General features: G+C 37.2%; 1 protein-coding gene across 1 annotated transcript; it reads left to right on the top strand.

Annotated features, from left to right (window-relative positions):
* Positions 1-13,817: 13,817 nt before the first annotated feature.
* On the top strand, positions 13,818-16,378 carry LOC101712323 (coiled-coil domain-containing protein 82-like). The gene is made up of 2 exons (XM_087189996.1): positions 13,818-13,838; positions 15,507-16,378. Exons 1-2 carry the CDS (start codon positions 13,818-13,820, stop codon positions 16,182-16,184), a joined length of 699 nt encoding a protein of 232 aa, XP_087046122.1. The 3' UTR covers positions 16,185-16,378.
* The last annotated feature ends 1,150 nt before the right edge of the window (positions 16,379-17,528 follow it).

The following is a 17,528-nucleotide window of genomic DNA, read 5'->3' as shown; positions in this document are numbered from 1 at the left end:
AGAAGATGTAGAAGCAACTCCAGTCATACTTAGCCACCTCATCTTTGACAAAGGAGCCAACCACCCTCAATGGAGGAAAGATAGCCTATTTAATAAATGGTGTTGGAAAAACTGGATTTCAACCTGCCAGAGATTAAAACTAGACCCATACCTATCACCATGCACTAAACTAAGATCAAACTGGATTAAAGATCTAAATATTAAGACAGAAACACTAAACTTGCTGGAAGATAAGTTAGGTAGAACTCTTGAAGACATTGGCATAGGAAAAGACTTTCTGAACAAAACCTCAGTAGCACGGGAACTAGCACAAAGAATCAACAACTGGGATCTCGTCTTATTAAAAAGCTTCTGCACTGCAAAAGAAACCACCAACAGAGCTAAGAGACAACGTACAATATGCAAAAAAAATTTTAGCAGCTGTACCTTAGACAAAGGACTACTATTCAGAATATATAAAGAACTGAAAATAAATCAGACCCACCCAAATTCAAAGACCCAATTCAAAAATGAGCATCTGAAATGAACAGACATTTCTCAGACAGAGAAGTAAAAGCAGCAAATAAATATATGAAAAAATGTTCAACATCACTCGTCATTCAAGAAATGCAGATGAAAACATCACTGAGGTTTCACCTCACCCCAGAAAGAATGGCTGCTATCAAGAAATCTACAAATAACAAATGCTGGCAGGGGTGTGGAGCAAAAGGAACCCTTCTCCATTGTTGGTGGGAGTGCAGACTGGTGCAACCACTGTGGAAATCTGTATGGAGATACCTCAAAGAACTAGGGCTAGAGGTCCCATTTCACCCCACTATCCCCCTGCTGGGTATCTTCCCAAAAGAATTAAAAGAATCATATCACAGCAATATATGTGCACCCATGTTTACAGCGGCACAGTTTGTAATAGCAAAAACTTGCAAACAGCCCAAGTGCCCATCAACTGGAAACTGAATAAGTAGATGTGGGTTTTTTTATAAAATGGAGTACTACACAGCCATAAAGAATGAGAAACTAGAGACATTTATAGCTAAATGGATGCATATTGAAGCCATACTCTTAAGTGAAATAAATAGGACACACATGTAAATACCAAATAGTTTCTCTGGTGTGAGAAACTGAAAGTGTAAATAAGGATGAAAATGATTCAAATGAATAATTGATAATTTGAAATAGGAAGAAAAGTTCCAAAGGGTCGGGGAAGTGGGAGGGGAAGGGGAAAGAAAAGAAGGGAAAGGAAAAATTATGAGAAAAGAAAAAAACGGACACAAGGTCTATGTAAATAGGGAAGGGTGGAGGGGGTGAAGGGTGCACAGGTAATGGGGAAAGAATAAGAACCAAGATACATCATGTACAGGTACAAGCACCCAATGATAAATGTAAACATATTGTATACCTAAAATGCACCAATTAAAGAATTTAAGGAACAAAAATCATGGATTTGTTGATGAAAAATTATTACAAAAGTGATGTAGAGCTTGGCCATTTATCTAAAATATAAGTGCTTGGCTTTGAAAGTCTTTTTCAATGTCTAGGAAAAGAATTTGAATTATTACCTTTCCTTATTTATTGGGGCTACTTACTAATGCTACCTAACTTGTTGGCCTAAGCAACTTTTGGAATTAGTTTCTGAGCTAATGCATGTCCTAATCCTGCTTTGAACACAGTGACAGCAAAATAACCACTTCACCACTCTGAAAGCAAGCCTGTCACACATTCACTCTCTCATTCAGACTTGTGAAGATGCTTGTTACCTCATCTGCAGAGCTATGCACACCTGGTGTAACAAGCTTGCTTTTAAAGACCTGGTCATAGCACAGCTTTTTAAGTACCTTACAGTACTCTGATTTGAAGACATATTACCAGCCTTCCACCAGAAGACATTTTATACAAGAACTGTAAATGAGCAATTGTTCCGATCCTTATTCCTGTGCTCATATTGTACAGGCTGCCTCATTAATCCCAAGACATAACTGTTGATCAAGTAACAGGCATTTTCATGCTTGGTCTCCAATACAAGAGTTCACATATACCTTGTGTTAGTTTAGGTTACAGTCTAAGCTTCTGTTAAGAGGAGAGGAAAAAATAGAGTAGTTTAAGAAGGATAGGTGAAAAAATTTAAAATTTAAAAAAAAGGATCGGTGTCCGGTGTAATTGGCTCCATTCGTGGTGGCAGGGCAGCTTTGCCATCAACAGTATTTGTCAGCTTTGCATCCAGGGCAGCTGCTGCAGCTTGCGCCACTGCCTCTGCCTTTCAGCCATCCGAAAAGAGAAACAGGCAAGAATTTCACCAAACTTGACATGCATCCTTCTGTTGACATCTCACAGTGACATGAACACAAGGTAGCTGTGGCAGAAACTAGGAGCTGGAGTCTCTGTCTGGATAAATAAAAGTGAGCTTTTCAGTGACTGAAAGAAGAAGACAAAATGAGTATTCGTGGAGCAAGCTGTCTCTGCCACATGTCCCTGTGGTTACTTGCTGACTTCAGGTTGTACCCATTAGTGCTAACTGGTTGGATCGGTCATGGTTCAAGTCAAAGAATAAAAATTAATCTAGGTATTTTAAGAAATACAGAATGTTCAAGTAGTAAAGTTGCTGAAAAGGCAAGAGAAGAAAACTATATTGAGCCTCTAGGAATTCTCCCAGGGCACTGAGAACTGATCCTTCAGTAGAAATGCTACTTCCATGCCACCATGTGCCAGTGTCATTCGAGAATATGGGACAATAGCTGAGTTCAGGGACAGGAAGTTGGACACCAGAAGCTTCTGTGATCAGCACAAAGCCCAGAGACCTATTTATAGGGACTAAAATATGACCACTATCTGCACAGAAATTGCTTCCAAACATACAGGAAGCTAGAGACAAAAGTGTGGTCCTGAGGCAGGAAATGTCTCCTTTCCATCTCCATGTGTTCCACCACAAACATAAGGCAGGGAATGTATAAAACTTCAACTTTCCAAATTGTGTAACTGTGCTTGATTTTCAGAACCAAAGCCACACCCAGAATGCAAGCTACAAAGAAATGTGAAAGTGTTATTGACAGGGCCACAGACTTCACCGAACAGAAAGGTCAGTTAAAAAGTGTGCATTTGGAGGTGAGAAAGTCCATTGCCACCCCTGTGACAAATAGAAGCACATAGTCTAAAAAATAAATCCATCGTTCATGAGCATACTTGAATTCAATGTAAACTCTTGCGGCTGAGTAACTTGCTGAATTCTTTTTTGACTTACTCAGCTACCTAGATTGAGCCCCAGTCATAAGTTTTCACCTTTATTAATCTCTTTTTTTCTCACATACCTATAACTACTTATTTTTATCATTTTTAATTTTATTGCTACAATTTAGATTTACATATGATCACATTCATCATAGGGAATTTGTACCTTTACATGATGTATCTTGATTCCTTTTTTTTTCATTCCCCTCCTCCCTTCAGCCCCTCTTCCCCTTATTTACAAAAGCCCATTTCCATTTTTTCCTTCTTTTCTCATTTTTCTTCTACCTTCCTTTCCTCTTCTTCCCTCTTTACTTACCCCTCCTATTGAATGATTTTTTAAAAACTATTTGAAAGTATGCTAAAATAGTAAATTTTATGTAGATTATTTATAGTACAATATTTCTTTATTTTTATTCAGTTTTGGTGGTCAGCATATTTCATATTCATACACATTTAAAACCAAAAAATGTTAAGTTCATGGAATGAAAATAAAGCCAGCCAGTTCAGCTTTAAAGGTATCTTTCTGTCAATAAGATGTATTTCTTTTAATAAACATGAGTTTAAAAATATAAATATAGGCTGGGGATTTAGCTCAGTGGTTCTGGCGCCTGCCTTGCAAGTGCAAGTTCCCAAGTTCTATCCCCGGCACCAAAAAAAAACCAAAACTATATATATATAAGTATGATAAACATTACCACTGGCCTTCCAGATTATAAAAACTATCTGACCTCAAGATTATGCACATTTCAATAACTTTTTATTCCCACAATTTTTTTCTAAACTAGTTTTATAGCGCCATTTCTAGGGAGAATTATTGTTGATTATAATTTTATTAAAATTCCATTGCTCACAATATATGTTTAAAGGCAAAATAAATACAAGTAGCCATGCAGTTAATTCTTATTCTCACCGAATTTTTAATAAGACTACTAATCCTTTAAATTGCTTTTCTTTGGGATATTTTAAATTTAAAGAATCTCTAATAAAACAGAGAGGTAAATTATTTTATAAAATACTTTTCTGGATTATTAAGAATTCAAATTAGTGATAGAACCCAATTATAAACAAACAAATCAAAATGTATGGCATGTAGCTCGGTATGGAGGCCTTGACTTCAATCTCTAGTACCTGGGAAAAAAAGCTCTTTACTTAAAGCAAGGTAAAGATTTCAAACCTACAAAATTAGCCGAGTTTTAGAATAATATATATATATATTTAGAGATAAATAACATGCAATGAAATAGTCTTTTAGAGTGCTGCTAGAAGCACAAATGGACAAAATCTTCCTGGAAAGGAAACTGGCAATTTGCATCAATAACTTTTGAACTAGCAACTCCATTTCTTGGAATCCACTCTAAGGGTCAGAAATGCAGAGATGCAGCTGATGATTTATTATAAGGATGTTCACAGGCACATTATTTGTAACACTACAACACTGGAGACTTTCTAAATATTTCACAATAGATTTAAAGTTAAGTAAATTGGGCTCAGCCATATGCTAATAATATCAGGCACTCAAAAAGTTTGATGTGGGTGGGGATTTAGCTCAGTGGTTTCGCTGCCTGCTGTGCAAACACAAGGACCTGAGTTCAATCCCCAGTACCAAAAAAAAAAAGAAGGGCCAGGGATTTAGCTCAGTGGTTCCGGTGCCTGCCTTGCAAGCACAAGGTCCCGAGTTCGATCCCCAGTAACAAAAAAAAAACCCCACACACATAAAAAGTTTGATGTGAACGTTTAATAGAGAATATACTCATTTAAAATGGGAAGGTCTGAATTTAAAATTATATGTGTATTTATTCCTTCAAATAGATATTATAAAATTATGTATTCCTCCAATATATATTTATGGTATACATACAAAGTGAAATGCACGATTATGTCCTCAGCAACGCGTGCACACACACACACACACACACGCACATCACAATTAGGGATGAAAATTTCTTTCCCTACAGTTGTAAAATTATTGTATATAATGTTGGATCCTATAAATTCTTAGAACAGGCATAATATAAGTGCACTAGGGGGCCAGGGATTTAGCTCAGTGGTTTTGCCACCTGCTGCACAACAGAAAGGACCTGAGTTCAGTCCCCGGTACCAAAAACAAAAACAAAAAACAAATAAGTGCACTAAATCCCTGTGAACTAATGGATTATGTCTAAAACTGACAGGTTGGTAAATAATTTCATAATCATATTATATTGAGTTAAAGGGAGAAGACTCAACAAAAACAAAACATTTGACTATGGTTGCCTCTAAGAAGAAATTGGAATTGGAGAGAGGGCAAGGAGGCATAGGGATTTGCTTTTTGTTAGTCCCTACTATACTATTATATGTTTACCTGTGTATATTTACACTTTCAGTTTATACGCAATATACACTTTTTAGGTGTGGGGAACAGAGGCTCAAAAGTGATATTTGTCTTTCCCATCCAAGGAGAAAATTAATTCAGAGGTAGACTTAGGGATCACACAGCTGGAGATAAGACACCAGCTTTATTACAAGTTTATTGAAGGATGAGACTTGGACGTATGGCACAACAGCCTTGTTAATGTTTCACCCGCTCACTCAGCCTTTCCTGCCCCAGCCACCCTCAGCTGTGAATAGCAGGTCACCCCTGCAGAGGCAGCCAGTGGTCCAGGCAGAATTATGAATCCTCTACCTGAGCTGGATTTGAAAATCAAATAGAAACAGAGCTGAAGCAAACACTCAGTTGCGCTTTGGTACTTGCCTGCTTTGAAACTCATCAAATGTAGTACTGATCGTTTGTTTGTTTGTTACTTGGTGTGCAAGCTAGAACTTGTGAGTGCTGACTGCCACGTGACTCAGTACCCTTTCCGGCTGAGACCTTTTGTTCAGTACTTATCCTTCTTGGGATACTTTTTGGGTCTCCCAGAACCAACTAACAACAAGTACCAAGGTACCACTGAATTCTGTTTCTTCCGCCAGAATCTGGTTGTCTCCAGGAAATCACTAGCTGCTTGCAAATCAAACATACGTAAGCAGTGTGCTGAGCACTAGGTGCCTGGCTCTTTGCTAGGGCTGGGGCTGTGTGCAGTAAGACAGGGAGGACAAGACTGCCATCTAACAGCTCATGGTTGACTCAAGTAGACACAACAGAGGGAAACGTGTGGACAGATTACTCAACAAGATGCTCTCCATGGTCTCCGACGATTCCCTCCACGCCTAAGAATCCTTCGGGAGAATTTTCACTTCAATGTTTGACTTAGTAAAAACAGACTGATTTTTCAGTTAATCTTGGCGTGTAATACCTAACACCATCTCAGTGAAGCTGTTAATAGGCTAATTTAAATTATTCATCTAGGCAATATTTACGTCTTTCAAAATCTATTTTCCCAGTGATTATTTTCATATATAAATTTAAAATAGCCTTTGTGTTTTGAAATATTTAGTAATTTTCAAATTTACATATATATCAACAATAAAATTCATCATATTCTTTCATTTCCCAGATACTTTTCCTGTATGTCCTAACCAGAAATATTAAATAGCTCATTTTGAAAATAGCAAGGCACTAGAAGTCACTTCCATTGGAAGAAGTAATCTATGGAATAGAGTTTGGTGATGTGACTTTTCCTATGTAATCTTTATTCCTGTGAGTTCCAGCATAACCCGATAATGCTCACAGTATTCTGATAAATTACAAAATTACAGTAAAATGTCAGAAATACTGCTAGAAGTAAGCACTGAGTAATGTTTAAAGCCTTTTTTTAATCATTTCAAGAAACTTTTTAGCTATTAAGCAAGGTCAGCTGAATAATATACATTTGTTATAACTAGAAAAATCCTATAAGGATCATTTTACAGGGTTTTTATAACATGAAAATCATTTGGCCTGTTAAATATGATAGCTTAAATACATCCACTTATTTCTGCTCCATCCAAAAATGCCAAAAATGATAAAAATGATACAAATACAAAAAACACAAACCCACAAGGACAAGAAGAACATGAGAGGTAAAATTGAATATTCCATTTGTTCAAGTGTGGAGCCCATAGGTGAGGGTCTACCTCCTCGGACTTAGGCTGAACATTGGGGAAAGGATTTAGCTTGAAGGCTTGCCTCAGCCTTCTCCTAGGAAGCATATTATAGGAAGATAAAACAGGCTTATGTGGGTAAGAATTTGCCATGAGTCAAGCTATCAAGTACAAGAAGACAAATAGTGGATGCCTTGAGATTGAGCAAGATTCATTTCTTAACTCTCAAAAGAGAAGCTTACATGTCCTCTTATTGTAGGTAAGGAAATAGTCTAAATCAGACCTATCTATCTCAACACGTGGGACCATATGAATCTTTGGTCCCAAATATGGAAGGAATACAGGCATGAGTTTACTGAAATGTCAAGGACAAGCTAACGGAGAGAGAAGCTTTACTTACTTGAGAAGAGAGAAGTGAGCAGGAAACTGGCTCCCAACTCAGCCCGCATCCCCTAAGCAGACACAGTGACCCACGTCTTTACAGTACTGGCCACACCACAGGAGCTCCTGAGTTTTCATCTCCAGCCCTGTCATTTCGCCCGCACCATGGACTCATTTACAACTGCCACCAGGTATTTTCAACTGGGTAGATAGTAAGGCTTTTGTAAATGAATACTTGCAAATCAAACAGGTGAAGCTACTCTCTCTCTTCTTCCTTGCTATGTGTTTTGCATCTCAGTAAACAGCCCACTTCCAGTTGTTCAACCTAAAATCCTGAGGTCACCCTTAACTCATTGGTCAGCCATGTCCCAGAGCAAAGGTGTCAGGAAAGCCTGCTGGCTGCACTGTTGAGCAAGCATGCCCAGAATCCGCCCTTCCTTCCTGCATCAAAGGTCACCTGCTCACTCCCTGGGCTGCTCTCCATCCAATCGCCTCCCTCGCTCCCTCCAACCCTGGCAGACTTCCTCCTCCGTATTCCAAGACACAGGACACAGTCTTTTACCTCGGTGTCTTTGACGTTTTCATTCCATCTGGCTGGAATACTCTACCTTTCAGATGTTCATCTGTCTCATCCTCTCACGTCTTTTAGATTTCTACCAAAGTATCAGTAAAGAGGAATTAGCAAAGAAAGATCTTTGCGGAAAGCAAGCCAAACATGAGTCCCAGTCATTCTTCACAAAGTTCTCTCATATCTGATTATTTCCTGTGCAGTAAAAGGATCACACAAAAGGATTTCACCTCTCTCCTTTGAAAATTTTAATATTAATTTTTACCTCCATTTTAGTTCCATGACATTTGGAATGTCATGTCTATTGTATCTTCTTTTCTGAGGGAAAATTTCCAGTTTAATATTCTACCACATTTGTTTCATGACATAATTCTCTCCCCATAGGTTCACCTTCATAGGCAGGGCACCATTTCTTTTTCACTGTGTGTCTTTGGCATCCATAATACTGCCCGGCACATGGCCTTCTAGAATATTTGTTGAATGAATGAACACAGAAGAAAAGTGAAGAAATTACCAGCATAACAGTGATGGCAACCTAAGTTGAAATATATGACAGAGTAGTTCTGGGATGGTTTCTGCAAAATAAAAATGGAAAGGACGGATTAAATGAAGCATTCTACACATCGAATGACTTGCTTGCAGTTATCGTGGTATTAGAAAGAATTAGCAACAGGAATGCAGGAAAACAAATGACAAAAAAAAAGCACTCACCGTGCAGAAGAGTGTTTGTATTCATGTCACAAAAAAAGGAACAATAGATACCAATTTCCCTAAAAAAATGTGATGTATGCGCTGAATGTGGAGAGCAGTATGTGTGTTATTACATTTTTGGGATTCACATTAGGAATGAATACATGCTTAAATGAAAAACAATCAGGAAATAGCAGATAAAGGTAGTATTTAAAAGTACAGAAATATACGGGCTTGAGGGCATATACTTGTAATCTCCACTTGGGAGGTTGAGGCAGGAGGGTCACTGTGAGTTTGAGGCCAGGCTGGGCTACATTGTGAGTTCAAGGCCAACCTGAACTACAGAGTAAGATCCTGTCTCAGAAAATAAAAACAAAAAAATTCAGAGGCAAATAAGAGAAAAAATTAAATATTAAGATTGCTTAACTCTCAATAAAATCACATCTCAAGGATAGGGAGAAAAATATACAAAAATTGATGCAACCAGAATTGTGGAAAGAATTAAGTTCATGAACCAAGACACCACAGTATTCATTTTGAATTCAGCAACCTTACTAAAAATCTCTTCTTAATCCTAGTAGTTTACCACTAAATTTTACTCTTATGTGTCCATCCAGATCATCTGCTACTAACGACAACCTCCTTTCTTTTCTCTAGTCCAGATCCCCTTTACTTTCTATTCTCATGGCACTGGACCTGTCTTGTGCACACAGAGGCCGAGGGACACACTGGCCCACACCCTCCGTTGTGGTTTTATCCATGCCCTGTATTCAGGAAAGCTGGCTCCTTTGTCATCCTCTGGGAGTGAATAGAGAGGGAAGGTTTCCTTCTGGCTCACCTTACCCGTTGACATACTGGATAGGAGGACAGTGTTCACGATTAAACTCCCCATCTCGGACAGGTCTTGGGCTTTGTGTCCTTGTCCAATTCTCCATGACCTTTCTTTAGGTACATGTACTTAGATAATTGACCTGAGTGTTTCTTACTTTACTGTCAGTTCATTGATGCATTTTATAAAATTTAATCAACTATTTTATCAGAAATACTTGCCCATTTTGATTGGAAAGTCAACCTAGGCATCTAGCCTTCCATGTTACCAGGAACAACCTGATAAATTTTAGAATTTAGAATTTTAGAAAAATAAAAAAAACAGCAAGGTTGCTGATTGTTCAGATAAGGTAGAAGAGCTAGTTTAAGCTCTCTGAATTAAGGCCAGTTCCCTAAACAATTTTGAAACTTTTTCAAATGTAATAAAAGTGCCAAGGTTTTTTGGTGTTAGTTTGGGGATTTTTCACCCTTTCCAACAAAAGCCATATATAAAATCTTCTACTACAGGTATTGAAAATGTGGTAAGAAAGCAAACTACATCCACTCATCCCAGGGATATTTTCTCTTACTGAAAACACATATTTTTCCAGAAGAATTAACCCTATGCCAACACACTTTACACTGGTGAGTTATGCACCAAGTTCTCAACTTAAATCGCCTATGTAGAGTTCTTCATGATTGGCATCGCTTCTCAAAAATTAGGCAGTAATGTCGCAGCATTTACCAGAGAGGTCTTTTTTGTTTTTGCAGTGATTGAACCCAGGACCTTGCGCTTGTTAGCCAAGCTTCTACCACTGAACAGCATCCCAACTCCCATTCCCAGTCCTTTTTAATTTTGTTTTTGAGAGAGGATCTCACTGATTTGCCCAGGCTCCCTTGAACTTGTGATCTTCCTACCTCAGCCTCAGAATAGCTGAGATTGCAGGTATGCGCTGCCACACCCACTTCACATTATTCTTCCATAGCCTATTGGATTTACTTTTTCAAAGCAAGAAATCAAAAACCTAGAGTGAGTTTCTTAAACTTGAGTCATACGAAGAAAAACGGGTGCAATTGGAGACCATAATGTTAAGTGAAATAAACAAAAGACATAAGCTTAAACATTGCACTATTTCTCTAATATGAGAAACGCGAAGTATAAGTAAATTAAAGAGCAAGATAAATGATAGGAAGTAGGGAGAGAAATATTTAGCAAAAGCACCTAAAAGATGGAGGAGGGTAGGCAAAAGGAAGGGGACATAAAAGAATTAAGACATGTTACCCACATGCACCAGCTCCCCACAATGAATGTAATCCTATACTGCAGGCATGTACAAATGAAAAGAAAAATAAAAAATATTAACCTTAGAGACATTTGCTGTTTCATTTTTAGAAGACCCAAAGGGCATTCATGAAATTTTATATCTAATTGACTTTGTTCATTCTATGGGTATGACCTTCATTGTTTGCTTTGCTATTTAATTCTTTTATTTTTATTTTTTATTTTATTTTATTTTATTTTTTTATTTTTTAGTACCGGGGATCGAACTTAGGACCTTGTGCTTGGGAGCTAAATCCCTGGCCCTGCTTTGCTATTTAATTCAATATTTCCTGAACAAAATAGGGATTTTGAGTCCCATTTTGTTGCACATATTATAACTGAAGTTACTAGACTTGACTCACAAATTTAAGGGAGGAAAATAGTCACTAAAATGAATAGTGTCAATGATAATCTTAAAACTGTAGAATAAACTGGAAAAAAATTATTTATTGTTCAAAAACCTCAGTATTGAGAAGCAAGAACTCATTTTTTTTGTGTCCATAGGGACCAAAATTAACTCTAACATAGGAAGAAATTAAATATTTATGAAGTGAATTATAATATGGAGGGATCTGAAACAGCGCTTCCCACTTGCTTCAGGAGGAGGATGATATAGGGGAAAGATTGGTTTTAGAATTCAACAGATCTGTGGTTTGTATTTCAGTAACATTTCTCATTACCTTCCTGGCATTAACAAATGTGTATCAGTTTCCTAATCTGTGAAGGGAGAATCGTACTGTCAGCGCTGGGTCTCCTTGGAGATTAGCTCCACAACCTCTCGCGCTACCGGAATTTGAAGGTGCTCGCGGCCCTGCAGAACATGGCACGGTATTTGTGTATAGCGGACACACACCCTCTCGTGCACTTGGCATCATTTCACAATTACTTATCACACCTAATGCACTAAGTGCTAATGTAAACACTTGCTGTGCTGTATTGTTCAGGGAATGACAAGAAAAATGTGTGTAAAATGTAACTAGTCTTTGGGTTTTCTTAAAGATATTTTTTCCAGTACAGACTCAATTTTTTTGTAGATATTTTCAACCTGCAATCAAGTTAATAGTCAGATGCAGGGCTGAGGATTTAGCTCAGTGGTGCTGCTGCCTGCCTCTCAAGCACAAGGTTCTGAGTTTGATCCCTGGTACCAAAAAATAACGTTAAAAAAAAATAGTTGGATGCAAAACCCTGACTGGCTGACTAATACCTGGCTCACAGATTTTTGTGCAGATTGAATAAGACAGAATGCTGCAGCCTGCAGCGTGCCTAGCAGAACTGATAGTGGCAGTCACTTTCCTGCTCTCCTTACCTTTGGAACCCTAATACAATTGACACTGCATAGGTTGTCTCCATCTGATTTTCACTGTGGCTGTTCTTCTTCATGATAGCACTTCTCTCACAGTCCCCATACAACTTCTCTAGTTTCTGGACAAATGGAGAATAATTATTATTAAATAATAAACAGAGTTCTTATTATATTCACGAACCTCATTACTGCTCATGGTTTCCTCAATGAGCATGTATTTCATGGTAAGATGGAATCACACACTAGCTCTGGTCTTCACTTCCACATTGATCCAGGCCAAGTGTTACCTTCATGGTTGGTGGAAGGTGGTTTGGAAGGAAACAAGATCCTATCATACAATGAGCCTATGAGGATCTGGATACAATTGTTATTCTTGAATAATTCGGAACAATATAAAAATATACAGGCTGACAACACAGAAAGTTATTTGAAATCATTTAAATTGAGTCAATAGGCTACTCATTTATATCACATTTAATACTACTCCTCTAGTGATTTTACAAATACTTTCTAGGTTGCCAATAAAAAAACAGCAATTCATGTGTAGCAGAAATGAAAACCTACATTCACATTCATTCTTTATCATTCGATCTGTGTATAATGCCAAGAACACTAATAGTATTATGCTCTATATTTTTAAAAATCAATTGTGTCATGTATAGTTAAGGTGTAAAATGTGATGCTGTGGACAAATACAGATAACAAGTGAAGTAAATGAATGTATCTATTGTCTCATATGCATGTCTGTTGTTTTGGTTTTTATGGCAAGATCAATAAAAATCTAGTATTTACCATAAATCCTATATACAGTACAATTTTCTTATCTATAGTCCTCTGTCATGAAAATATTTTTTTTCAGAAAACCAAAAGACTAGTGGTATTCATTCTCTTTTGCACCATAAAAAAATTATCCTAAAATGCAGCAATCAAAACATTTCTAATCTTTGAGTTTTTGTAAGTCATAATCCAGGCATGACTATTCTGGGAAATACTTAAATACGTAATTTTTAAAAAATATATCAAATGAAAAGACATGAATGTCCATATACAAAACGTTTGTACATTCTCTAAACAATGAACAAAAATAATAATTCACACCAAATGCATGGGAGGACCCTAAGAAGATGACTTCTTTAGGGAAAATAATTTTCAAGTTTGAAATACACACACAAACTATCAATTAACCATGGGAGTACAAAATGACATTTTCCCAAAAAAAGTGCTCAAAAATTTTACCTTCCATAAATCCTTTGTTAGAAAGCTACTGCAGGATGTGCTCTCCCAAATGAGGTAGTCAATCAGAAAATGAAAAACGTGGAACTCAGAAAATATAAATGTTAACATGACACACTGTAGAAAGATGCAATCAAACATAGCCACCACTTCACCATTTTCTCTGCACGTTTATCTGTACCTCTTTTCTTCCCTCTGACTTTTTTTTTTTTTCCCTCTGACTTTTGCTTGGTTACAGCTCTAGTTCTCCAAAGAGCCAATTGTAGCAAAAACTACACAAGAATTCAGTACGCACAATGTTTTCTGTGTCACTGGATGTAAGTTCTAAATACTTAAGGCTAACAACATTGCTGGGCCATAGAGCACTTGCCTTTTGCTGGTTTGAACCCCAGCAAAAACAAAAGAAATTCGAAACACTAAGACTCGGAATGATGAGATGTGTCCAGATTTTGTACCTATCATGGGACCACAGGAAACAAGCATGGTTTTCCAACTTCATCATCTCAGCCAGAAGTGATGAGTACAATTGAGATGGGAACCATTTCAAAGCAGCAGCACCTGTGGCTGGAAGTGACATAGATATACCTCATTCATTATTCTTTGTTCAACAAATTAATCTGATTCCATTCTTACCAAACTACTTCTTTTTAAAGTTTTATTTTTAAGAATAATTGACCTAAGAACGTTGCAAAGTCAATGTATATTTTAAGGAGTTTTGGATATACACAAACACTATTGATCTCTCAATCACTTTTTTTTGGTACCGGGGATCAAACTCAGGACCTTGCTCTTGTAAAGCAGGTGTGGTGCCACTGAGCCAAATCCTCAGCCCAATCACTTACCTTGAAACTTTCCTACTGAGGGTGAAGGCACTAGCCATGCCAAGTTACGTTTCTCTTTGTGAATTAATAAAATGACTTCAACAACATTGCCAAAAAGAAGTTAGAGAGGATCAGCCTCTGAAGAGAAAGTAGAACAGATAAATACACACTGGGAAGTTTGGAGGGAGAGAGAATTAGAAAATTGCCTGTCTTTTCAGTTCTTTTGAGTCTTAGCTTTGCTCTTTGAAATTCTTTAGATGAAATTTTCCCGTACCCTGCAGGTATATTTTTCCTTGATCTTTTCTGAGTAGATTTCTAGCTTTTCAACAATAGTATAACAAAAATGTTGAAAAATGTAAAAGCCCGAAACACCAAATGTCAGAGCCTGGAATTGGGTTGTATGGAAAATTCCCAGAGGTCCGGTCTGTTCTTGGAGGCCCTTGGGAATTAGTCAACCTTCGCTAACCTTCTGTGACAGAATGTTCATGGCCTTGCCTATTCAAACAAAATATCTCCAGTAAAATTCTATAGTACCAGCCTTGTACAAAAAAGAGAAAAACACTACACAAACCCTGAAGATTTTAATTAGCAATAAAATATGAAATGTTGCCACTGGTTCTTTATCAACCAAAGTTTTCTTTTCAGTAATTTGTGAGGAGACCTGAGTAGAGAGGTCTAAGAGTTTTAAGAATTAAAGGTGGTAAAGGCATGGAAATGGTATGAATAAAATAATGATAAACCTAAAACTTTCAAAGTTCATAAATTGTAAAGGTAGTGCTATGGGGTCACGTGTTTAACACACTGTGGGGATCACACTGGCCTCCTGTGTAGCTTTTCTGTGAACTCTGCTAGGCCTTACTTCAAATACTGACACTGAATACGACAGGGGTGTCCACACTTGGTACAGCTTGGACGGCCTACAGGACGCACAGCAGGAGAATTAGCATGGCATTGTGAGTGCTTTCATTAAAGCAGCTACACAGCAGACAGACAGGAAGAAAGGTATTTTAAGAGACACAAGGAGTTGGAGGTGCAGCTCAGTGGTAGAGCTTTTGGCTGGCAAGCGTGTCGCCGAGGTCAATCCCCAGCACCATGAGAAGAAAAGACACAATAGTAAGGGACTTCCTCTGGTCCCCGGAAGGGGGTGGGGCTCCGCTCGTCTAGCTGGTGCGTGGTGGAGGCGGAGGCACTTTGAAAGATTCTTTTAGTGACCACTATACTCACTTTGAAAGAGTGGTAAGGGCTGTGCTGATCAACGCTTTAGATGACTCTTTTCTGAGAACATTGTGTGATGGCACCAGGCAAAAATCATATGCACAAGGTATGTTGACATCTCTTCACTATTTGGATAACCGCTTTGTTCAGCCCCGACTGGAGGGTTTATCTTCTAGGAGTCATTGGAAAGAGGAATATAAGGAGCGGGTGGAAAACTACTCTAATGTACGTATACATTTGAAGAATCCTGAAAACTGTTCTTGCCAGGCTTGTGGATTGCATCGCTACTGTAAATATTCAGTGCACTTATCGGCAAAGTTGTATAACATCAGAACTCTGGAAACCGATGACTTCATGTCGCATGATAAACAAGTGTTTACTGTTGGCAGAATTTGTGCTGATCGCACCAGAATTTACCATAAACTGAAACATTTTAAATTCAAACTGTACCGGGAATGTCGCTCCACTGCAAAGACAGAAGAAGTTGAGGATGAACAAGTTAAAGAAACAGTGGAGAGAATTTTCATTCAGTCAAAAGAAAGTGGCTGGATTAAAGAGAAATATGGTCAACTTCAAGAATATCTCAATTTTGCGGATTACTTTCAGGATGAGAGGTTTGAATTATAACACTTTTCCTCCTGAGAAGATTTTATAAATTTCTGTAAATGTGAAGATCATGAGTCTTGAGTCGCTGTATCATGTGGCATTTTTATATATTTTATTTATATATTCATGGAAAAAATATCTTGTTTAAAACCTATGTCTATCTATATTCCCATGAATCAGCACTCTATAATCTAATAAAACTTTTATTTGACATATATGGAATATGTAAGCTTAAGTTTTTAAATCCATAAATGTATTTTAAAGTTATCAGTGTTTTTAATAGATTACTGTCAAGTGAATGAACTATTCATGTCTTTCATTTTAATAAAAACATATCATATTTTTAAAATATATTTAAAGAATATCTATATGTATTTATTACTTAGTCTCTGTCCAGGTTTGTTTATTGCCTCTGGCAGTATTAAAGATCTTCACTAATACATGTTTGACTACTATCATCTAGATCAGTGGGCCACAGAAAAAACTTCAGTGTACCCTTGAGTTCAACCTCCTTGTCTCAGAATCAAACTTAGTTTATCTATTCTGAGTTGAAGAGGAGTCCTTTGTTTCTTTTCTAAAGTTTCCCTTGCAAGTAGATTTCTGGTCTCTAGAGTCTTTCAGCCCTCACACTCAAGAAAAATTTCATGGATATGTATTTCATACTCTAAAATATTCTTTCTCTTTCTATTCACTTACTGTATATTAGTGATTGAGATTTTTTTTATTCATAACTTTACCATATCTGTATATATTAGAGTCTGAAGATGTCAGAGACAGGGCCTGCCCCAAACATTTTAAAAGCATAATTTGGTATCTGCATTGCTTTGCACATCTAATTTATCCCATAATATAATAAAGTGTTATAAAGTGAAAAAAAAGACACAGAAGTAAAATATTACCTGCTTACTAATTGAAGACCCCTCGAAAAGCAGTTTTGAAAAAGTTGGCAATATGGTATGATAATCAATACACAATATGTATGTTTATGAAATCATCATGCTGTACACCTTGAATGTGTACCATTTTAACTTGTCAACTAAGTATTTCAGGACAAAAAAGTAATTATCAGAGCTCACTGAACTCATATGTTAAAAAAAAACACATAGGTATAAGAAAATTTGTTACCTCAAAGTTACCTAAAGCAAACTTACAGCATTCTAATGTCGATTTATTTCATCAGTACTGCATTATTTTTTCCTTAGCTTGGTAAGTTTGGGAAGGCTGTCAGTAATTCATACCTTTGTCTTTAAAACCATGTACTCTCTCCAATAACCAGTGATCTAGAACTATGTTACTTTCCAAATCAGTAAACCAAAGAAATAAGTATGTATTCCTATTTTCTTTTGTCACTTGTTAGCCAATGTC

Source organism: Heterocephalus glaber, unplaced genomic scaffold (assembly GCF_053883595.1).
Source record: "Heterocephalus glaber isolate CG9 unplaced genomic scaffold, H.glaber_assembly_v1.0 deba00001550, whole genome shotgun sequence".
NCBI classification, from domain to species: Eukaryota; Metazoa; Chordata; class Mammalia; order Rodentia; family Bathyergidae; genus Heterocephalus; species Heterocephalus glaber.
The sequence above is the reverse complement of the archived record's forward strand: the minus strand, read 5'-3'. Positions and strand labels throughout refer to the sequence as shown.